Below are 22,433 nucleotides of genomic sequence, written 5' to 3' on the forward strand. Positions count from 1 at the left end.
GCAGCACAAGACCTGTTATGAAGGAAGTTGTCAAGGAAGTGAATGTGTGTTTATACAGGACCTCTGGCCCTCACCTACTGTCAACCAATCATGCCAATGCAGAGCTATATGGTGCCCACAGCATTGTAAAAGCCAATTTATGCTTCATCTGAAAAAATGAAGGGAGTAATCTATCTCACCTGTTCATGTGAGAAAGCCTACGTAGGACAAACAAAAAGACACGTAAAACAACGCATAGCTGAACACCGCAGCTCAATCAGGTGTAAGAACACTGACTATCCAGTAGCAGCTCACTTTGTTGAAGCTAATCATCCTATCTCTTCCATCAAATAAACAGGCATTGAGCATGTTCCTCTACCAAGGAGAGGAGGTAACATCGAGATCCTACTACTACAGAGGAAGGCCTACTGGATATCATCTAAAAACATTGACCCCTAGTGGTCTGAATATTGACTTTGATCTCAGGCCCTTATGAATTATAATTTGTTATATACATTTTGTCTTATAAATGAATGTATTATTTCTACAGCTAATCAGCGTACACCCAATATGTTCCGCCTGTTGATGCTTATTATTTATTATGATTGAACCAAAAGATTACATGTAACTAAAAATAAATGAAATTGGAAACAATTAAATATATACAGTGCATTCGGAAAGTATTCAGACCGCTTGACTTTTTCCACATTTTGTTACGTTACAGCCTCATTCTAAAATGGATTAAATTGTTTTTTTCCTTATCAATCTACACACATTACCCCATAATGATTAAGCAAAAACAGGTTTTTAGAAATACGGAAATATCTAATTTACATAAGTATTCAGACCCTTTACTCAGTACTTTGTTGAAGCACCTTTGGCAGCGAATACAGCCTCGAATCTTCTTGGGTATGACGCTACAAGCTTGGCACACCTGTATTTGGGGTGTTTCTCCCATTCTTCTCTGCAGATCCTCTGAAGCTCTGTCAGGTTGGATGGGGAGCATCGCTGCACAGCTATTTTCAGGTTTGATCGGTCCGGTCTCTGGCTGGGCCACTCAAGGACTTGTCCCGAAGTCACTCCAGCGTTGTCTTGGTTGTGTGCTTAGGGTTGTTATCCTGTTTGAAGGTGAACCTTCGCCCCAGTCTGAGGTCCTGAGCGCTCTGGAGCAGGTTTTCATCAAGGATCTCTCTGTACTTTGTTTCCGTTCATCTTCCCCTCGATCCTGACTAGTCTCCCAGTCCCTGTCGCTGAAAAACATCCTCACAGCATGATGCTGCCACAACCGTAGGGATGGTATCTGGTTTCCTCCAGAGATGACGCTTCGCATTCAGGCCAAAGAGTTCAATCTTGGTTTCATCAGACCAGAGAATCTTGTTTCTCATGGTCTGAGAGTCCTTTAGGTGCCTTGTGGCAAACTCCAAGCAGGCTGTCATGTGCCTTTTACTGAGGAGTGGCTTCCGACTGGCCACTCTACCATAAAGGCCTGATTGGTAGAGTGCTGCAGAGATGGTTGTCCTTCTGGAAGGTTATCCCATCTCCACAGAGGAACTCTGGAGCTCTGTCAGTGACCATTGGGTTCTTGGTCACCTCCCTGACCAAGGCCCTTCTCCCCCGATTGCTCAGTTTGGCCGGGCTGCCAGCTCTAGGAAGAGTCTTGGTGGTTCCAAACTTCTTCCATTTAAGAATGATGGAGGCCACTGTGTTCTTGGGGACCTTCAATGCTGCAGAAATTTTTTGCTACCCTTCCCCAGATCTGACTCGATACAATCATGTCTTGGAGCTCTACGGACAATTCCTTTGACCTCATGGTTTGGTTTTTGCTCCAACATCCACTGTCAACTGTGAGACCTTATATAGACAGATGTGTGCCTTTCCAAATCATGTCCGATTGAATTTACTACAGGTGGAATCCAATCCAGTTGTAGAAACAGCTCAAGGATGATCAATGGAAACAAGATGCACCTGAGCTCAATTTCGAGTCTCATAGCAAAGGGTTTGAATACTTATGTAAATAAGGATATATATATATTTTGTATATTAATTTGCAAAAATGTATAAAAACCTGTTTTCGTTTTGTCATGATGAGGTATTGTGTGTTGCTTGATGAGGGACATTTTTTTAAATACATTTTAGAATAAGGCTGTAACAGGGAAGGGGTCTGAATACTTTCCGAATGCACTATATTTAAGTTTCACTCAATTCATTCTAATCAACCTAATAATTATGACACACCCCTCACTATTGTCATTGGTTACACTAATTGCACTGTTTGTCTACATAACCTGGTTCAAGCATTCATGACATTACCCTGAGGAAAGCACAATGATGCCAAAATGTTGGTGTACCCAAGAAATTACTGAGAGTTTATATATATACATAGAGTGTGCGACTCTCTTTATTTATTTTTATAGCTTACAAATAAAAGGGAGTTAACATGACAAACATCACAACCTGGAACGACAACAGATACACGTTGATTGATTTGAACATTGTTTCATATTTGGTTGGTTTCCTGGACACCGATCAAGCCTAGTCCTGGACTCAACTGGTACTGTCAATGGAGAATATCCATAGAACATCATTCTTAGTCGAGGACCAGGCTTAATCTGTGTCTGGGAAACCGGCCAAATAAGTGGTAGCCAAAAATCTTGAGCACACTCAGACATATTCCTAATCTGTATCTGAGTAGAAGAGCACAAAATCACATTTACATTCCAGTGCCACATGATTTAGCTCATCTGGTATTGCACAGACAGGCCAGAGTGGCGCATTAGGGGACAGGGTTTCAAACCGTACACCATTTCAATGTGCAGGGCACAGGAGGTTGGTGGCACCTTAATTGGGGAGAACGGGCTCATCATAATGGCTGGAGCGGAATGCTATCAAATACATCAAAGACATGGTTTCCATGTGTTTGATGTTATTCCATTCGCGCCGTTCCAGCCATTATCATGAGCCGTTCTCCCCTCAGTAGCCTCCACTGGTGCAGGGGCATACATCAAGTAGGCTACTCTTAACGTCACACACATAAGACCACGGTCGTATTCATTAGTGCAAAACTGTAGCAAAACGATATGCAATGGAAAAGGAAAATGAGTGTTTCTTATTGGGTAAGTTCAGGGAGTAATTCCCTGTTTCGGTTCATTTTCTTCCGTTTGATGTCAGTGAATACGACACAGAAAATGTTCAAACAAGGTATTACTGTCAGGAACGGATATCCTACCTGTGCAGCAGCAGGGACTCGTTCAGGTGGGAGTAACGTTACTGAACGTTCAGATAAAAATGTATTGTGTACAACAGATATGACTGTCCAATATTATAGATAGACATACAGTTGAAGTCGGAAGTTTACATACACTTAGGTTGGAGTCATTAAAACTTGTTTTTCAACCACTCCGCAAATTTCTTGTTAACAAACTATAGTTTTGGCAAGTCGGTTAGGACATCTACTTTGTGCATGAAACAAGTAATTTTTCCAACAATTGTTTACAAACAGATTATTTCACTTATAATTCACTGTATCACAATTCCAGTGGGTCAGAAGTTTACATGCACTAAGTTGACTGTGCCTTTAAACAGCTTGGAAAGTTCCAGAAAATGATCTCATGGCTTTAGAAGCTTCTGATAGGCTAATTGACATCATTTGAGTCAATTGGAGGTGTACCTGTGGATGTATTTCAAGGCCTACCTTCAAACTCAGTGCCTCTTCGCTTGACATCATGGGAAAATCAAAAGAAATCAGCCAAGACCTCAGAAAAAAAATGGTAGACCTCCACAAAATTGTAGGTGTACCTGTGGATGTATTTCTAGGCCTACCTTCAAACGCATTCTGTCGCATTCTGAGATGAACGTACCTTGGTGCGAAAAGTGCAAATCAATCACAGAACAACAGCAAAGGACCTTGAGAAGATGCTGGAGGAAACAGGTACAAAAGTATCTATATCCACAGTAAACAAGTCCTATATCGACATAACCTGAAAGGCTGCTCAGTGAGGAAAAAGCCACTGCTCCAAAACTGCCATAAAAAAGCCAGACTACGGTTTGCAACTGCACATGGGGACAAAGATCGTACTTTTTGGAGAATTGTCCTCTAGTCTGCTGAAACAAAAATAGAACTGTTTGGCCATAATGACCATCGTTATGTTTGGAGGAAAAAGGGGGGCCTTGCAAGCCGAAGAACACCATCCCAACCGTGAAGCACGGGGGTAGCAGCATCATGCTGTGGGGGTGCTTTGCTGCAGGAGGGACTGGTACACTTCACAAAAAAGATGGCATCATGAGGAAGGAACATTTTGTGGATATTTTGAAGCAACATCTCAAGACATCGGTCAGGAAGTTAAAGCTTGGTCGCAAATGGGTCTTCCAAATGGACAATGACCCCAAGCATTCTTCCATAGTTGTGGCAAAATGGCTTATGGACAACAAAGTCAAGGTATTGGAGTGGTCATCACAAAGCCCTGACCTCTATCCTATAGAAAATGTGTGGGCAGAACTGAAAAAGCGTGTGCAAGCAAGGAGGCCTACAAACCTGACTCGGTTACACCAGCTCTGTCAGGAGGAATGGGCCAAAATTCACCCAACTTATTGTGGGAAGCTTGTGGAAAACTACCTGAAACGTTTGACCGAAGTTAAACTATTTAAAGGCAATGCTACCAAATACTAATTGAGTGTATGTAAACATCTGACCCACTGGGAATGTGATGAAATAAATAAAAGCTGAAATAAATCATTCTCTCTACTATTATTCTGACATTTCACATTCTTAAAATAAAGTGGTGATCCTAACTGACCTAAGACAGGGAATTTTTACTAGGATTAAATATCAGGAATTGTGAAAAACAGAGTTTAAATGTATTTGGCTAAGGTGTATGTAAACTTCCGACTTCAACTCGATCTGTATCACTGTTATGAGTTGTGTCTGAATAGGGAATTGAGTCAGCTCTATCAATTCTATCGTTTCTAGCTGTTTTTCAGCGTTTCACCTCACTGAATACACCTGGGACAAGTTCAGCAGGGTACAACGCTGTGGGATGTTCTGATAGAAATATATTATGTAGAACAGACAAGCATCTCTTACCTGTAGAATAAGGAACCATGTCAGCCCTATTAATGAAATTTCTATCACCATGTTCTGAATGTTTCCCCTCACCGAATACATGCAACAAAAGTGGGAAGGTCAAAGATGTATTGTCCAATCACAGCAAGATTTTTGATAATGATGTGTCCACTGTCCAGCCATATCAAAGCAAAGGGAGTTCAGGGGTGTGGAGAAGCTCCTGCCCTAGGTCTGAGTCTCTGAGGGCGAAGAACGTCACACCTGAACTGTACGCTGCGGGGATCACGACGTGGCTCATCCTAAACTGATCTTCATCATCATGGTCTTCCTCACGAATCATCTGCCTCACTTGACCTAAGGGAGTAAAGGACCACACCCACACAAACGAACAGGTGTGCGCACATACGCACACTCGTCATTGACATCCTGCTTTGGCAGAAATAAATTGTTTGTATGTGTTCTTCTGAGACAAAGAGTGAGAGAGAGAGTGAGACAGTGAGAGAGAGAGACAGACAGACAGAGGGCGCCTTCCTCTGCCGAGGCATTACTGATGCATGCCAGATCTTAAAAAGCCTGGATAGCTATTTTACGTATCAGCAAACCACATCATATGTTATAGCAATCTGTCAGTTGATGACACAGTCGATGACATGGCACACAACCATTGGTTGATGCATGCAACATCTGAACAGGGGAACATGACCAGAGTAACAAAGAGTGGTGAAATCTCTCTCTCACCCTCCACATCCAGGGCTTTCCAGCGTGGGTCAGACTGGTCGTCTGATAGGCTAGACAGAGGGGCGTCAGCTGTCAATCTCAGCAGCACATCCTCTCGACGTATCAGCAACACAGATTCACTGCAGAGTCGCTGATGCACCTCCTGCTCACTCACTGGGACATAGAATGCATGAAGTCACACACAGACTATACTCTCTCTCACACACACACACACACACACACACACACACACACACACACACACACAACTTACCCACATCCAGGGGGTTGGTCATATAGACAGTGTTGGGTCCGACCCCAAAGATGAGTTGGTGGTGCCATGCGTCGGGAACCTCCTCTCCCTCGGGCACTGCCAGTTGCATGTTCATGGTGGCCACGGGCACTGCCCCTCTCTGGATCCACCGTGCCAGCCAGGGTACCAGCCTCACCCGCCGGCGAGGGTGGAGGGGGAAGTGGCAACCCAGCACGCGCCCACCACTGGCCTGCTCCGCCCCAGCTATCAGCTGTGAGTGTGTGGCGCCTGGGAGAGGGGAAGAGACAGAAAGGAGGCTGTATCACAGATATACAACAGTGGAAAATAAATACAGAAACACACAAGCATGCACACATACACACAAACACAGTTGACAGAGCATTTGGTGGTTATGGTTGAGGGCTTGTGGTCCAGTCAGAGAAATGGTGGTATAGTGAGGAAGTTCTAAGGGTGGTCGGTTGTGGTCAGAGTAGACTGCTGGGTGAGTGTTGTGGTTAGCTGTTGTGTTAAGTCAAATTAGGGTTGGAGCCAAGGATTCTTGTCATAAATTGTGGTTATTAGGTTAGAGTTTGCGGATGTGGTCAGGTGATTATTGTGAAAACAGTGCACGGTTGTTAGCTAAATAGAATGTGCAGTAAGTGGTCAACGGTCAGTACCGGCCTCGCTCCGGGAGAACAGGTAGTCGGGCAGCGGTGCCTCGTTCCTCCTCAGGCGCGTCCGCACACACCGGTCAGCCTTCTCCGGTGCCACGACGATGCCGAGGGCCTGTAGGACGTCCACTACGGCCGTTGCCCCACAGGCGGACGCTCCTATCTGCTTGGTCTGCCTCTCCACTGCCTCCTGGATAGACCATAACATAGCCCCTTGTCCCTGCCTCTCCTCTTCATCTTTGGGACATTGGGATGCACAGCAAGCAGTTTCAGTCTGCTTCTCCTCACGAGGATGCACTCCCTCCATCTTTACAAGCCACACCTGCTGAAAAACGACATGTATGATGATCATATTTATTTTTTAGACTGCATTGCATATTGATATGCTTGACCAATATAGACTTATCAGAATCACTGTTATGATTTGTGTAGTTATGCTAGGTCTGTGAGAATCGCACATGGAGCCTTTTGATACGAATCTACATTTGGGGAATACGGAAGTATCCCAATAATAGACTAAAGAAGCCTCACATTCCTCCTTATAGTCCAAGGACCTTACAGTACATGTTCTGTTTAAAGGCAAATAGTCTCTGGCAGCCAAAACAGCCAAATACTCCATCTAAACGTGAATCAATACTCTAGAAACATAAAGCCCTTTACTTTCGTATCACATCAAACTAATTTCACAAATGCAAAATATACACTTACACTGTTTTAACCGTTTTTAATACAGTTGCAGCCGACAGTATTTTTCAGTGACAACACAGGTGCAATCCAAACAGCAAAATAAAGTTCCGAACCGGTTCGAACCCAAAAAAGTAACGGTTTATATCGTTCCTTTCTGTTACATTTTAAACTTCTGAAATCTATATATTTTTTTATATACATTTAACACTACATTAAATGACTTCACCAAACAGTGTGGATAAAGCAGCTTGCTATGGAGCGTTCCAGCTATAGTTGTTTACATGCATTGGACAGACAAGTGTAGGGCGCGAAATGTGACTGAAATTTTGCGGGTGGGGAGAGAGCGAGAAAGGGTGGAGGAGAAGGTTTGGCTTGAAGCGCTGGGCATCTTGTTATGACATGCATTATCTGAAATAGGCCAGAGATACGGCAGTCAAAAGGGGGCAAGCGGAACGGAAGCGGAAGATGGCAGACAACAAAAAAATGAAGGAAAGTGGAACATATTATGAATAATTATGGAGTGGGGGATTGCACAAGACTTCTGGAAGATCTGATGAAGGAGAAGATGGCGGACAAGAAAAAAGTAGAAAAGTGGAATATGTTATGAGTGAATATGGAATGGAGGATCACACAGAATGTTTGGAAGAGCTACAGAAGGAAATGGAACGTGACAATAGTGAGGATGAATTACATGTGGTGGCAGGTGCAGTGATGACCACCGAGAGGGAAGCGGTGTGGTGAGGAAGGTTGGCGTCAAGTGCAAAAAGAGGGATACATGCTCCAGTAGTTCAGAGATGGAACCTGACAAGAGTGAGGATGAAGTACCTGTGGTGAGGATCGCCGAGTTCGAGCCTTGTCCCAATGATGAAAAGGATGATACTGGCCCAGTGGGAGTGAGATTTGTGGAGAGAATGGATCATTCTGGCTGACCCATATGTGGTGTCAAGTTGGGTGGAGAAGAGGTTGGGGACTGTTGAGTCGGTGAAAGTAACGCAAAGTGGACCCGTGATGATTTATTGTGTTTCTTCCGTCCAGAGGAAGCGGGCGCTCCGGACCACGTGACAACGGACAAGAACTGTGACTTGCTTTGTTCTCCGGAGCGGGGCGCCGTTGAAAGGAATGATAACGGGGGTGGCATTAAGTATTGAGGAGGATCAGCTGGAAGTGAAGATTCCTGGTGTCTGTGATACCCGCCGTTTGGTGCTACGCAGACCCAGTGGAGAGCGTGGTGAAATGGAGAAGACATTGTCCTGCTGAGTTTTGATACTGAGTCTTTGCCTGACAAGGTCAAGTTAGGATGTGTCAGTTATCCCGTGAGAGATTTTGTTCTGAAAATACTACAGTGTTTTAGGTGCCAAGCTTATTGTCATGTTGCAGCAGTGTGTAGGATGGAGATTCCTAGATGTGAGAAGTGTGCAGGAGGGCATGAGAGGAAGTAATGTGTAGTATCGGTGGAGAAAGTTGTGCGTGTTAGCTGTGGGGGTGCCCATGGGGCTGGAGATCGGAGGTGTCCGGTGAGAGAAATGCAGGTTGAGGTTGCCAGGGTCAGAGTAGTACAGAAAGTGTTGTATGCTGAAGCAGTGAAGAGAGTGGTAGAGGAAGATGGCCGTGCGTTGCATTCTGGGAGATTCTAGGACAAGTAGAGCTCTCCTTCAAGGAGTGAATGGGAGTCAATTGGGTGCTAGCTCAAAAACCCAACATTAGTATGAATTTCGTCAACAAAAAGTACAACATTACAAAACCTTTCAGAGATGTGAGATAATTAACCTGTTCTCTGTAATATCGTATAGCTTTGGAATAGCAACATTATGTACTTTCGAGGAAAATAGGTAGGTTTCTCGACTCATACCCCGACTTTGAGAAGGGATGGCGTGACGATTAGCTTAGTAACTGCGTGACGCCGCATGACAACACGAGGTTAATTTGTCCCTTATTTTAGTCACAATATTAAAACCTGTCTCTTGCAATCACGTTGCGCTTATAAAATTGAACGCAATTGGTAGACAGTCTGCTGGGTAAGGCGTTATACATTCCTCCATTCATTGCAAAATGGGATTCCTATCTCTTCCTTTCTCTAATATCTCTGATTAGGTCCACCGAATTATACCTACGGAGGAGCGGCTTCTATGAAGGAACTTTGAATGACTTTGAACTTTTGAGAGTTGGCTTAACGTTAGACCAGAGCAACAAGCTTGTGTGTGCCAGTAGCGGTTAGGGTGACCACATGACCTGGATTGTGCGGGACAGTCACGCATTTTGACCCTTTGTCCCGCAACGAAACAATCATGTCCCACATTTTATCAACAAATTCAATTAAAGTCACAATATTACAACCCGTCTCTTGCATTCACGTTGCACTTATGAAAATATTTATATCATAAGGATGTGGTAGCCTAAGCCTACTGGTGATGTTAAACACTTCTCCAATCGTTGTTGAGATCTGATATTCTGCGCATCATCATTTCAACTTCAACATCATCTAATCACCTATGCTTAGTCTAATAGTGACAACTAAAAGACACCAAAAACGATTTTGTCCAATCAACTTAAGCTAAATATGGTGTGGCTGTCCATGGTACTGATTTCTGTGTGTGTAAGTTTGTTTGTTTGTTTGTTTGTTTGTTTGTTTGTTTGTTTGTGTGTGTGCGTGTGTGTGTGTGCATGCAAGTAGAAAAAACATGTTGACTCACCCTATGCCAATGCCATCCTCCTCTTTCATGATGCCTAAACGGTCTATGACTCTGTCATACAGTACACTGTTTTTGTTTTTGTTGTCCTAGGCTACCTGGCTATAATGCTTGCTCGCTAGCCTAACTTCCATTCATGGGCAAAGATGCGCCAGGCCACCTAGTAAACATTAATATACTACATGTTAAACTTCCATTCTCTCAGATCAGGGGCACAATGTATGAATTTATGGTTGGATCAGAATCGCCGTTATAATCATTGGCCAGTACGAAGAATTAAGTAAAACCACAAGTCCAAATCCCTACCTCCATGACGTTTGGCATCCCTTGACAACTTTTTTGGTGCACTATGACCATTCACAGCTGAGATCACTCAGTTTAGCTCAACGCTGGTTGGCTATTATTTTATTTAAAAAATGATCAAGGGAGGCCAAATGCTTGCATCCTTGCAACAATGTTATACTCTATTTTGACCAGACAGCATCAGATAGATAGCTGTTTCGTTCGCTCGAATGCTTTCTCCGGTGAGATACATTCAGCCTCTTGTGAATTGAATAAACATTTATGAAACACAGAGAGATGAAAGATCAATTATTATAATATTTTTTGGGGAAGCCTGCTTCAAATCAAATCAAATATTATTTGCCACATGCGCCGAATACAACAGGTGTAGACCTTACAGTGAAATGCTTACTTACAAGCACTTAACCAACAATGCAGTTTTAAGAAAATAGAGTTAAGAAAAAAATAGATAAGTAAAAAATAAAAAGAACATAATTAAAGAGCAGCAGTAAAATAAAAAGAACAGTAGGGAGGCTATTTAGAGTGGGTACCAGTACAGAGTCAATGTGCGGGGGCACCGGTTAGTCGAGGTAATATGTACATGTAGGTAGAGGTTGAGTGACTATGCATAGATAATAAACAGAGAGTAGCAGCCGCGTAAAAGAGGGGGAGAGGGGTTTGGGGAGGGGACAATGCAAATAAGTCTTATGGCTTGGGGGTAGAAGCTATTAAGAAGTCTTTTGGACCTACACTTGGCGCTCCGGTACCGCTTGCCGTGCGATAGCAGAGAGAACAGTCTATGACTAGGGTGGCTGGAGTCTTTGACCATTTTTAGGGCCTTCCTCTGACACCGCCTGGTATAGAGGTCCTGGATGGCAGGAAGCTTGGCCCCAGTGATGTACTGGGCCGTACGCACTACCCTCTGTAGTGCCTTGCGGTCAGAGGCCAAGCAGTTGCCATACCAGGCGGTGATGCAACCAGTCAGGATGCTCTCGATGGTGCAGCTGTATAACTTTTTGAGGATCTGAGGACCCATGCCAAATCTTTTCAGTCTCCTGAGGGGGAATAGGCTTTGTCGTGCCTTCTTCACGACTGTCTTGGTGTGTTTGGACCATGATAGTTCGTTGGTGATGTGGACACCAAGGAACTTGAAGCTCTCCACCTGTTCCAATACAGCCCGTCGATGAGAATGGGGGCGTGCTCAGGCCTCTTTTTTTTCCTGTAGTCCACAATCATCTCCTTTGTCTTGATCACATTGAGGGAGAGGTTGTTATCCTGGCACCACACGGCCAGGTCTCTGACCTCCTCCCTGTCTCATCATTGTCGGTGATCAGGCTTACCACTGTTGTGTCGTCGGCAAACTTAATGATGGTGTTGTGCCTGGCCATGCAGTCATGGGTGAACTGGCCATGCAGTCATGGGAGGGGACTGAGCACGCACCCCTGAGGGGCCCCCGTGTTGAGGATCAGTATGGCAGATGTGTTGTTACCGACCCTTACCACCTGGGGGCGGGCCGTCAGGAAGTCCATGATTCAGTTGCAGAGGGAGGTGTTTAGTCCCAGGGTCCTTAGCTTAGTGATGAGCTTTGAGGGCACTATGGTGTTGAACGCTGTGCTGTAGTCAATTAATATCATTCTCACGTAGGTGTTCCTTTTGTCCAGGTGGGAAAGGGCAGTGTGGAGTGCAATAGAGATTGCATCATCTGTGGATCTGTTGAGGCGGTATACAAATTGGAGTGGGTCTAGAGTTTCTGGGATAATGGTGTTGATGTGAGCCATGACCAGCCTTTCAAAGCACTTCATGGCTACAGACGTGAGTGCTACGGGGCGGTAGTCATTTAGGCAGGTTACTTTCACGTTCTTGGGCACAGGGACTATGTTCGTCTGCTTGAAACATGTAGACTCCTTAACAGCTTCTACCCCCATGCCATAAGACTGCTGAACAATTAATCAAATGGCCAACCGGACTATTTACACTGACACCCTTCCCCCGTTTGTTGTTACACTGCTGCTACTCACTGTTTATTATCTACACATAGTCACTTTACCCCTACCTACATATACAAATTATCTCAATTACCTCAACTAACCTGCATCCCCGCACATTGACTCAGTACCCCTACCCCCTGTATATAGCCTCATTATTGTTATTTTATTGTGTAATTTTTTAAACTTTATTTAGTAAATATTTTCTTCACTCTATTTTCTTAAAACTGCATTGTTGGTTAAGGGCTTGTAAGTAAGCATTTCACGGTAAGGTCTACACCTGTTGTATTGTAGCGTCATACCCAAGAAGACTCAATGCTGTAATCGCTGCCAAAGGTGCTTCAACAAAGTACTGAGCAAAGGGTCTGAATACTTACAGTTGAAGTCGGAAGTTTACATACACTTAGGTTGGAATCATTAAAACTCATTTTTCAACCACACCACACATTTCTTGTTAAAAAACTATAGCTTTGGCAAGTCGGATAGGACTTTTACTTTGTGCGTGACACAAGTAATTTTTCCAACAATTGTTTACTGTAAGTCGCTTTGGATAAAAGCGTCTGCTAAATGGCATACTATTATTATTATTATTATTATTATTATTTACAGACAGATTATTTCACTTATAATTCACTGTATCACAATTCCAGTTGGTCAGAAGTTTACATACACTAAGTTGACTGTGCCTTTAAACAGCTTGGATAAGTGTCTGCTAGATGACTAGTCATGTGTAATCCATAGATTAGGGCCTAATTAATTTATTTGAATTTACTGATTTCCTTATATGAACTGTAACTGAAATTGTTGCATGTTGTGTTTATATTTTTGGTCAGTGTATTTAATAATAATAATAATAATATGCCATTTAGCAGACGCTTTTATCCAAAGCGACTTACAGTCATGCGTGCATACATTTTTGTGTATGGGTGGTCCCGGGGATCGAACCCACTACCTTGGCGTTACAAGCGCCGTGCTCTACCAGCTGAGCTACAGAGGACCACTAGTCAGGCAATGTCCACATTATCCTCACATATTTTAGAATGTAATAACAATTTGAATATCAATGCATTGGCAAGGCCTAGAAAATGCATTATTCTTCAAGTGGTAATGGCTTACTTTTTTTAAAACACTTTTGCATGCTTTCTGGGGAGGGGGGTTCTATATTAGGCCCTATATGTACAATTATATAAATTATACAATTGTATAACATTGAGGTCCTTGGAAATTACAATGAAGTGCTTGAAAAAGTCCCTGAAAGTCCTTGAATTTGACTTGCCAATGTCTTTATGAACCCTGCGTAAAATGATGTGTAGTCCTAGGCCTATGTTGTTGTAAAGTTGGAGTTATGGGCCAATTTGCATACATTCCTCTAAGTACACATGTGGAACTGAATGAAAATCCTTTTTATTTTTGTTTCAAACCATTTAGAAATGTTGATCCCAATGTCACACAGTAAATACTCTGAGTGGATTTCAGAGCAGATGATATTAACAAGCTACAGATTAGCCTACCTTTATTGTTTCCATCAGAGCACATTTATCATATGGTGTGCGCTGTTTAGTTTTGGCTGCATCATGAGAATAAAATGTGACCATTCAGCACAATCATCCTCAAATCTCATAAGACATTACGTGGTGTTTTTGGTCTTACATAACGTTATAGTATGCTATTATATTCAGGCTGTTATGCAGAGTACTAATTAATCCTTCATTAAGTGATCTTGTGAGATTCATTGCTCCAGTAGCACTACGCCCCTGATTATACTCAGTTTTCTAAAATGACCACCAACCAGCTCCAGAGTCATATTGGACAGGATTCACATGTCCATATCTCCATAAATAACTGGTCCATACAGCCCAATGATGGCTTAAACTGTTTGAGGGGGTCTGGAGAACAACATCAAATGGCCCAAGGATGCCATACAGTATATGTATCCTTTAAAATATTTTGTAGAAAAGTGGTGAGAAAGTGCCCCAAAATCTACCCAAATGGCTGATTCTTGAACATACTTTCATCCTAATTTTCAGTGTTTTATATTTAAACACTTAAAATGGTCAAATGGGTGTTCCTTAAAGTCTACTAATTACAATGATATAAAATATGATATTCTGTACTTTGTCAATTTCAACAAATGTGACAAGAAACCTTCCCTGTACTTAAAATATTGAAAATGGACATGAAGCCATTCCAATAGAACACTACCTTTTTGAATGGGAGGTATGGAACACGATACTAAAAGCCAATTTATGCTTGATCCGGATTTGTGGTCCAGAGGCTCCGTACAGAGGGTGTGATGCAATTGTGGAGCCTCTAGAGGCTTGCGGAGGCCAAATTGAGCTCCGTAAACTGATTATGTGCACCGCCCAAATTTTTTAACAATTCGAAGGGCTCCGCATAGCGCCGTATAGCTCTGCAATTACATGATTGGTTGACGGTAGGTGGGGGCGGTACATCCTGTATAAACACAAACCCACTTCCTTGACAACAAACATGGAGAACTCCTGGAAAGAGATTGGGGAGTTAATGGGGATAGATGCGGTAAAAAGGTCAATGGAATGCAGACCGTGGGGGATAGAAGGACGCTGGATTGACGCACATTCAAAAAATCTGATCTAACAAAGTGGATATTTGTGAAATCCATCATGATTGATGTATTGTAACAGGCCCACAATGTGGTTACTAAAATCTTATTTGGATATATTTGGCTGTTTTCGCTGCATAGCATTTAGAAGTTGTCCCTTTTCAGGTTTAGAAAAAGTTACTGCTAAACGCTAACTCCTATTCGTATAAAATGGTAGTATAGCTAGCATACAGATGGGGAGATTCGGGATGGAGATGCATGTGGGAAAACGGTGCAGCCTTTTGGCTTATCAGTGAATGCTGTACGGCCACTGCAGATGTCGGATTGACCATGCAGAGCCTTTAAGGCTACCATTACTTATTATGCAAGCACTGTTTTGTTATATATCATTCTAATCCACAAATATCACACAATATTTTAAAATCATTAGGAGCATGCTGAAAATTTATCCTCTTAATTGAGGGATCAAAATATTCCCCCAAAATCTGTGATTTGGACAGCATTTTGGGCACATTTTTGGTCGTATTTTCAAACATCAACAAAAAAAAAAACATGATCCGTCCGGCCGCGACCGGGAGACCCATGGGGCGGCGCACAATTGGCCCGTCGTCCAGGGTAGGGGAGGGAATGGCCGGCAGGGATGTAGCTCAGTTGGTAGAGCATGGTGTTTGCAACGCCAGGGTTGTGGGTTCGATTCCCACGGGGGGCTAGTATTAAAAATAATGTATGCACTCACTAACTGTAAGTCGCTATTGATAAGAGCGTCTGCTAAAAAATGACTAAAAAAATTTTAAAAAATAAAACAGTACTCTGTAGGGTAGCACCATGGTGTAGCCAGAGGACAGCTAGCTTCTGTCCTCCTCTTGGTACATTGACTTCAATACAAAACCTAGGAGGCTCTTGGTTCTAGTACTGAAAGCATAAGCTGCAGCTATCTAGCAGTGCATAAAATGTGGTGAGTAGTTGATTCAAAGAGAGAGAAAGAAAACAGTTGAACAGTGTTCAACAAATTAATTTCTTCAAAAATGATGGAGAAGCAAGAGAGAGAGATTGTCATTTTTTTTCACTTTCAGTTTCACTTACTTAGCTAGCAAATGCAGCTGGCTAGTTTAGTTACTCAAACACCCAGCTCAAACAGAGGGATGCTATGTTAGCTAGCTGGCTATGACTATCCAACACAACACTGGAACTCTTCCAAGTCAAGGTAAGCTTTTGATTTTATTAATTTATTACCACCGGGGCCCGCCGGACTAACTGCTTACACTGTAACGTTACTACATGATTGTAGCAGGTTTCCTAACGCATTAGTTATATTAGCTATGTTGATTAGGACGTTACTTTAGCTAAGATGGGGCAACGATGTCGGCTGTGTGTAGCAGTTCTGACATGGTTTGGAACGTTTTTATCGCCTGGTCACATACAGCTGATGTGTTGTTCATTGAAGTCCACAAACGAAGGGAAAAGGTGAGAGGAGGAGAGTGCATAGAGGCTAGAATGAATACAACGTGGCTGCTCTGAAAGTGAACTCTGTTTATGCGTGATCAGGGGTGTATTCATTCAGCCAATTCTGTTGAAAAACATTTCTTAAACGGAAGCAAACAAAACAGGGATAGAAATACCTGAATTTGTCCAATAGAAACTCTTGTTTGCAACTGTTGGACTAATGATTACACCCTAGATAAGCTAGATGCAGGCAAGAGTGTGCAAGGTGGTATTGAATGTGTCACTGTCTGTCCATGTGTAACTGTCTGTCACCTCAAATTTTTATCTCGACCTGTGTGCACCTACGTTGTAAACTTTCATTCATAGGCTAGGTTGTAGCAACCTCATGATGGGTATAGGGAAAATTTGAGTATCATGTAGTAGCCTAAACCTTTCGATGTTATATTGAACTGGGTGAATGGAATATGAATGACAGTCATCCAACATGCTGTAATAGAAATAAGGCCATGCTCATAAAAATAAATAAATAAATTGTCCTCCATCATAAACAGCACTGACCACCACTGTTTTTTACATAGCTGCTGGAATATGATCAAAATGACCTCAATATGACCCCTATTAAGGTCTTAAGAGTTTTGATCAGAATTATTGTCTACCTGTCGGGTTTATTTAGTGGGTAAATAACATTACAAAGTCATTTTTTATACTGTTTGGAATGATTTTACCCTATTTTCTAACAGGAAATCTGGATGGCAGCCATTTTATTAAGATGGCCACCCTGGTTGAATGACAGGCTTCCCAGACTGGCTCCAATCTTTAGCTAATGTTCCTTAAGGTATCTAGTGTTAGAGTACCAAGTTTGATACATGTGTCATAAAATGGAACAATTATTTAACCTATCCCTGGACTATGTTGTCAATTAGGCGCTAAAGCTAGTTAACACCCCGGCCATCCTACAATCCAAACTAGATGCTCTCAATCTCACACAAACTATCAACGAACCTACCAGGTACAACCCTAAATCCGTAAACATGGGCACCCTCATAGATATCATCCTGACTAACTTACCCTCTAAATACACCTCCGCTGTCTTCAACCAGGATCTCAGCGATCACTGCCTTATTGCCTGCGTCCGTAACGGGTCCGCGGTCAAACGACCACCCCTCATCACTGTCAAACGCTCCCTAAATTTTTTAGCAAGCAGGCCTTCCTAATTGACCTGGCCCAGGTATCCTGGATGGATATCGATCTCATTCCATCAGTAGAGGATGCCTCGTTGTTCTTTAAAAGTAATTTCCTCTCAATCTTAAATAAGCATGCCCCATTAAAAAAAAAACAGAACTAAGAACAGATATAGCCCCTGGTTCTCCTCAGACTTGACTGTCCTTGACCAGCACAAAAACATCCTGTGGCGTACTGCATTAGCATCGAATAGCCCCTGCGATATGCAACTTTTCAGGGAAGTTAGGAACCAATATACACAAGCAGTTAGGAAAGCAAAGGCTAGCTTTTTCAAACAGAAATGTGTATCCTGTAGCACTAACTCCAAAAAGTTTTGGGACACTGTAAAGTCCATGGAGAATAAGAGCACCTCCTCCCAGCTGTCCACTGCACTGAGGCTAGGAAACACTATCACCACCGATAAATCTACAATAATCGAGAATTTCAACAAGCATTTTGCTACGGCTGGCCATGCTTTCCACCTGGCTACCACTGCCCAGGCCACCAGCTCTGCACCCACCGCTGCAACTTGTCCATGCCCCCCCCCCCCCCCGCTTCTCCTTCACACAAATTCAGACAGCTGATGTTCTGAAAGAGCTGCAAAATCTGGACCCCTACAAATCATCTGGGCTAGAAATTGTCGCAACCTCTATTACTAGCCTGTTCAACCTCTCTTTCGTAACATCTGAGATCCCCAGAGATTGGAAAGCTGCCGCGGTCATCCCCCTCTTCAAAGGGGGTGACACTCTAGATCCAAACTGTTACAGACCTATATCCATCCTGCCCTGCCTTTCGAACGTTTTTGAAAGCCAAGTTAACAAACAGATCACCGACCATTTCGAATCCCAACGTACCTTCTCCGCTATGCAATCCAGTTTCCGAGCTGGTCATGGGTGCACCTCAGCCACGCTCAAGGTCCTAAACGATATTATAACCGCGCTCGATTATAGACAGTACTGTGCAGCAGTCTTCATCGTCCCGGCCAAGGCTTTCGACTCTGTCAACCACCGCATTCTTATTGGCAGACTAAATAGCCTTGGTTTCTCAAATGACTGCCTCGCCTGGTTCACCAACTACTTCTCAGATAGAGTTCAATGTGTCAAATCGGAGGGCCTGTTGTCAGGACCTATGGCAGTCTCTATGGGGGTACCACAGGGTTCAATTCTTGGGCCGACTCTTTTCTCCGTGTATATCAATGATGTCGCTCTTGCTGCTGGTGACTCTCAGATCCACCTCTACGCAGACGACACCATTTTGTATACATCTGGCCCTTCTTTGGACACTGTGTTAGCAAACCTCCAAACGAGCTTCAATGCCATACAACACTCCTTCAGTAGCCTCCAACTGCTCTTAAACACTAGTAAAACTAAATGCATGCCCTTCAATCGAACGCTGCTGGCACCCGCCCACCCGACTAGAATCACTACTCTCGACGGGTCTGACCTAGAGTATGTGGACAACTACAAATACCTAGGTGTCTGGTTAGACTGTTAACTCTCCTTCCAGAATCACATGAAGCATCTCCAATCCAAAGTTAAATCTAGAATCGGCTTCCTATTTCGCAACAAAGCCTCCTTCACTCATGCTGCCAAACATGCCCTCGTAAAACTGACTATCCTACCGATCCTTGACTTCGGCGATGTCATTTACAAAATAGCCTCCAACACTCTACTCAGCAAATTGGATGTAGTCTATCACAGTGCCATCCGTTTTGTCACCAAAGCCCCATATGCTACCCACCACTGTGACCTGTACGCTCTTGTTGGCTGGTCCTCACTACATATTCGTCGCCAAACCCACTGGCTCCAGGCCATCTATAAATCACTGCTAGGCAAATCCCTGCCTTATCTTAGCTCATTGGTCACCATAGCAACACCCATCCTTAGTATGCGCTCCAGCAGGTATATCTCACTGGTCATCCCCAAAGCCAACACCTCCTTTGGCAGCCATTCCTTCCAGTTCTCTGCTGCCAATGACTGGAACGAATTGCAAAAATCTCTGAAGCTGGAGACTCTTATCTCCCTCACTAACTTTAAGCATCAGTTGTCAGAGCACCTTACCGATCACTGCACCTGTACACAGCCTATCTGAAATTAGCCCACCCAACTACCTCATCCCCATATTGTTATTTATTTTGCTCATTTGCACCCCAGTATCTCTATTTGCACATCATCTCTTGCACATCTATCATTCTAGTGTTAATACTAATTATAATTATTTTGCACTATGGCCTATTTATTGCCTTACCTCCATAACTTGCTACATTTGCACACACTGTATATATATATTTTATCTTGTATTTTTGACTTTATGTTTTGTTTTACCCCATATGTAACTCTGTGTTGTTGTTTTTTATCGCACTGCTTTGCTTTATCTTGGTCAGGTCGCAGTTGTAAATGAGAACTTGTTCTCAACTGGCTTACCTGGTTAAATAAAGGTGAAATAAAATTTAAAAATAAAAGAGTCTAGAAATGGGTTAACTGACACGTGACCGTGGTAGCTAGCTACTGTATAGCAAGTTAATCTTATCATCAAGAAGTCCCAAAGAGAAGTCTCCACAAAACCGAATGTAACGTAATTTTTTTAAGGACACCAACCTTAAGACGAACCTAGTTTTGCTCAGCTTCCTGATGTCTGCACTTGCAAGTTGCATTTACTGTAATTTCAGTGTATGCAATGACAAGAAAAAGCAACTGTTTTGCCTGCTATTTGTTACGTAGATTCCGGTTCTTTTGGTACATGCTCTGCCTGGATTGGACGATAACATTTCCATGACGTATTACTATTGGTAGACAAATATGTCAGTCACTCATGGCACGCAACGAATACATGTCTTGGAGAGTAGTTGTCTGTACTTACGGCAGCGAATGAGAGGGGTGAACACTATGACCACACGAGGGCAGTGATATCCATTATTTTCCAGGTAAGTCAGATGACTGTCTGCATAAAAGTTAAGGGATACTTTTAATACCTTCACTTTCATCCTCATCAGAAACTGATATAAGAACTGCATTTTGTTCTGGGCAAAATATGTTAACTAACAGGTATGTTTCTGCATTTACTTCTGTTCAATGTCATGAGGAGGTAAATTATTTATGAATGATTCAATCAAGAATAACAGCATTTATGTAGTCAATCTTTAACAACTTTTTGATTCAATTAATGTTGTCATAAAAAGTTGCACCTCTACATTGACACATTGTGTTTCATTTAAAACAGTTGATTATGTATGACGTATAGCGTTGTAAAACAGGCTCAATATAGCCAGTTAAAGCATTACACTGGCAGATTGCAGGCTAAAAGTACATTAACAATGTCATTATACAAAAACTTGTATGTATACCGGTATTATATTTGTTTGTTTTAATTATTGTCTTCATTATCTCCATTATTTTGCTGTGGACAGTAATTGGCATGTTGGCCTCTGTGTGCCCCACTGATAAGTCTGTTACTATATTCTGCCATACAGACATAATTTTTTTTTGTTGAAAATAGTGATTGAGATGGATCATAGGGTGATAATTTCAGATATGTATTTTCCAACATGGCACCAGTACACTTGCAGGCTAAGCACCGAAACAGAACATGTTACTCCTTGGTATTTTGAACCTTTCTTTCAATAAACCCCAGAAGCCATCCTAGATGTGGTCTCAAATTCAGATTAACATAATACAATTAATCATACTTTGCTATATGAGCCACATTACAATTCCCACCAAGTCGTCCCACCAAGTGTTCGCGACCCGGGTTTGCTTCCCTTCCCCCTGCTAACTACATTGCTGTCAGAAGTAGGATGGCGGTTGTGAGGCCATCGGAACTCAAGGCCCGGACGTGTGAGGGGTCTGAGTAGTCGAAGCACGGGCCTTCCCATTCAGAGGGGCAGTGTAACGATCCTCGCTAAATGAGCTACGTTGCAATTCCCACAAAGTGAGTTAACCCTATTGGTAAGATGAGTTGGGTGTTTGCCTTTCATACCAGCAACCTAGCTTCACTTCCCTGCCCCACCATTCGCTACAATACCGTTGGTAATACAAAGTAGGCATACAGTCTATCAAACGTTGAAGGTTCGGCCTGGGTAGAATTTCATTAACTAGACACAGACAGACTCTGGAGAAGAAGAAGGGAAACCTGACACAGCCACAAGAGTGTGAAATATGAACCTAGTAAACATGTGTTTGCATAAAGCACATTATATGTGGTGCCAAAATATGAAGATGTCTTCTTGACATGTTATGTAACACAGACACTAGCCACCATCTAACAATGAGGTTTTGAGGCGGTACTTAAAAAGCTGTAGTGTACCCTTACAGACAGGCAAAAAAGCCTTATCTGAGGAAGTGATGGGGGAAATTGCGATACTATTGTTTCTTTTTTGTTTTTTTTATTTATTTATTTTTGTTTGGGGGTAGATCAGCTTTTATATTGCAGATGTATTGTAACTTCCATCAATGTAATTGTCTGCATCACATCCAATCCCCCATATGTTTTTTCTCTCTCGCATATATATATATATATATATATATATATATATATATATATATATATATATATATATATATATATATATATATATATATATATATATATATATATATATATATATATACATACATATACAGTGGGGAGAACAAGTCTTTGATACACTGCCGATTTTGCAGGTTTTCCTACTTACAAAGCATGTAGAGGTCTGTAATTTTTATCATAGGTACACTTCAACTGTGAGAGACGGAATCTAAAACTAAAATCCAGAAAATCACATTGTATGATTTTTAAGTAATTAATTGGCATTTTATTGCATGACATAAGTATTTGATACATCAGAAAAGCAGAACTTAATATTTGGTACAGAAACCTTTGTTTGCAATTAC

General features: G+C 42.4%; 1 protein-coding gene across 1 annotated transcript; it reads right to left on the minus strand.

Annotated features, from left to right (window-relative positions):
• Positions 1 to 4,765: 4,765 nt before the first annotated feature.
• On the minus strand, positions 4,766 to 20,257 carry LOC311116187 (uncharacterized protein). The gene is made up of 5 exons (XM_084191307.1): positions 20,163 to 20,257; positions 6,686 to 7,004; positions 6,030 to 6,296; positions 5,777 to 5,929; positions 4,766 to 5,392 (listed from the first exon to the last, which is right to left on the minus strand). The coding sequence occupies exons 2-5, from the start codon at positions 6,984 to 6,986 to the stop codon at positions 5,223 to 5,225; spliced, it is 891 nt and encodes a 296-aa protein (XP_084047433.1). The 5' UTR covers positions 6,987 to 7,004; positions 20,163 to 20,257; the 3' UTR covers positions 4,766 to 5,222.
• Positions 20,258 to 22,433: the final 2,176 nt, after the last annotated feature.

This window comes from Coregonus lavaretus (genome assembly GCF_964263955.1).
Source record: "Coregonus lavaretus genome assembly, contig: HAP1_SCAFFOLD_75, whole genome shotgun sequence".
NCBI lineage: Eukaryota > Metazoa > Chordata > Actinopteri > Salmoniformes > Salmonidae > Coregonus > Coregonus lavaretus.

Bases quoted from the DNA above. Each gene is read 5' to 3' on its own strand.
- LOC311116187 (XM_084191307.1), bottom strand. From the start codon at position 6,986: ATGGAGGGAGTGCATCCTCGTGAGGAGAAGCAGACTGAAACTGCTTGC. The intron at 6,297-6,685 runs GTACTGACCGTT...CCCCTCTCCCAG, and splicing joins GTTCTCCCGGAGCGAGGCCG to GCGCCACACACTCACAGCTG. The intron at 5,393-5,776 runs GTGAGAGAGAGA...TTACTCCCTTAG, and splicing joins GAAAGCCCTGGATGTGGAGG to GTCAAGTGAGGCAGATGATT.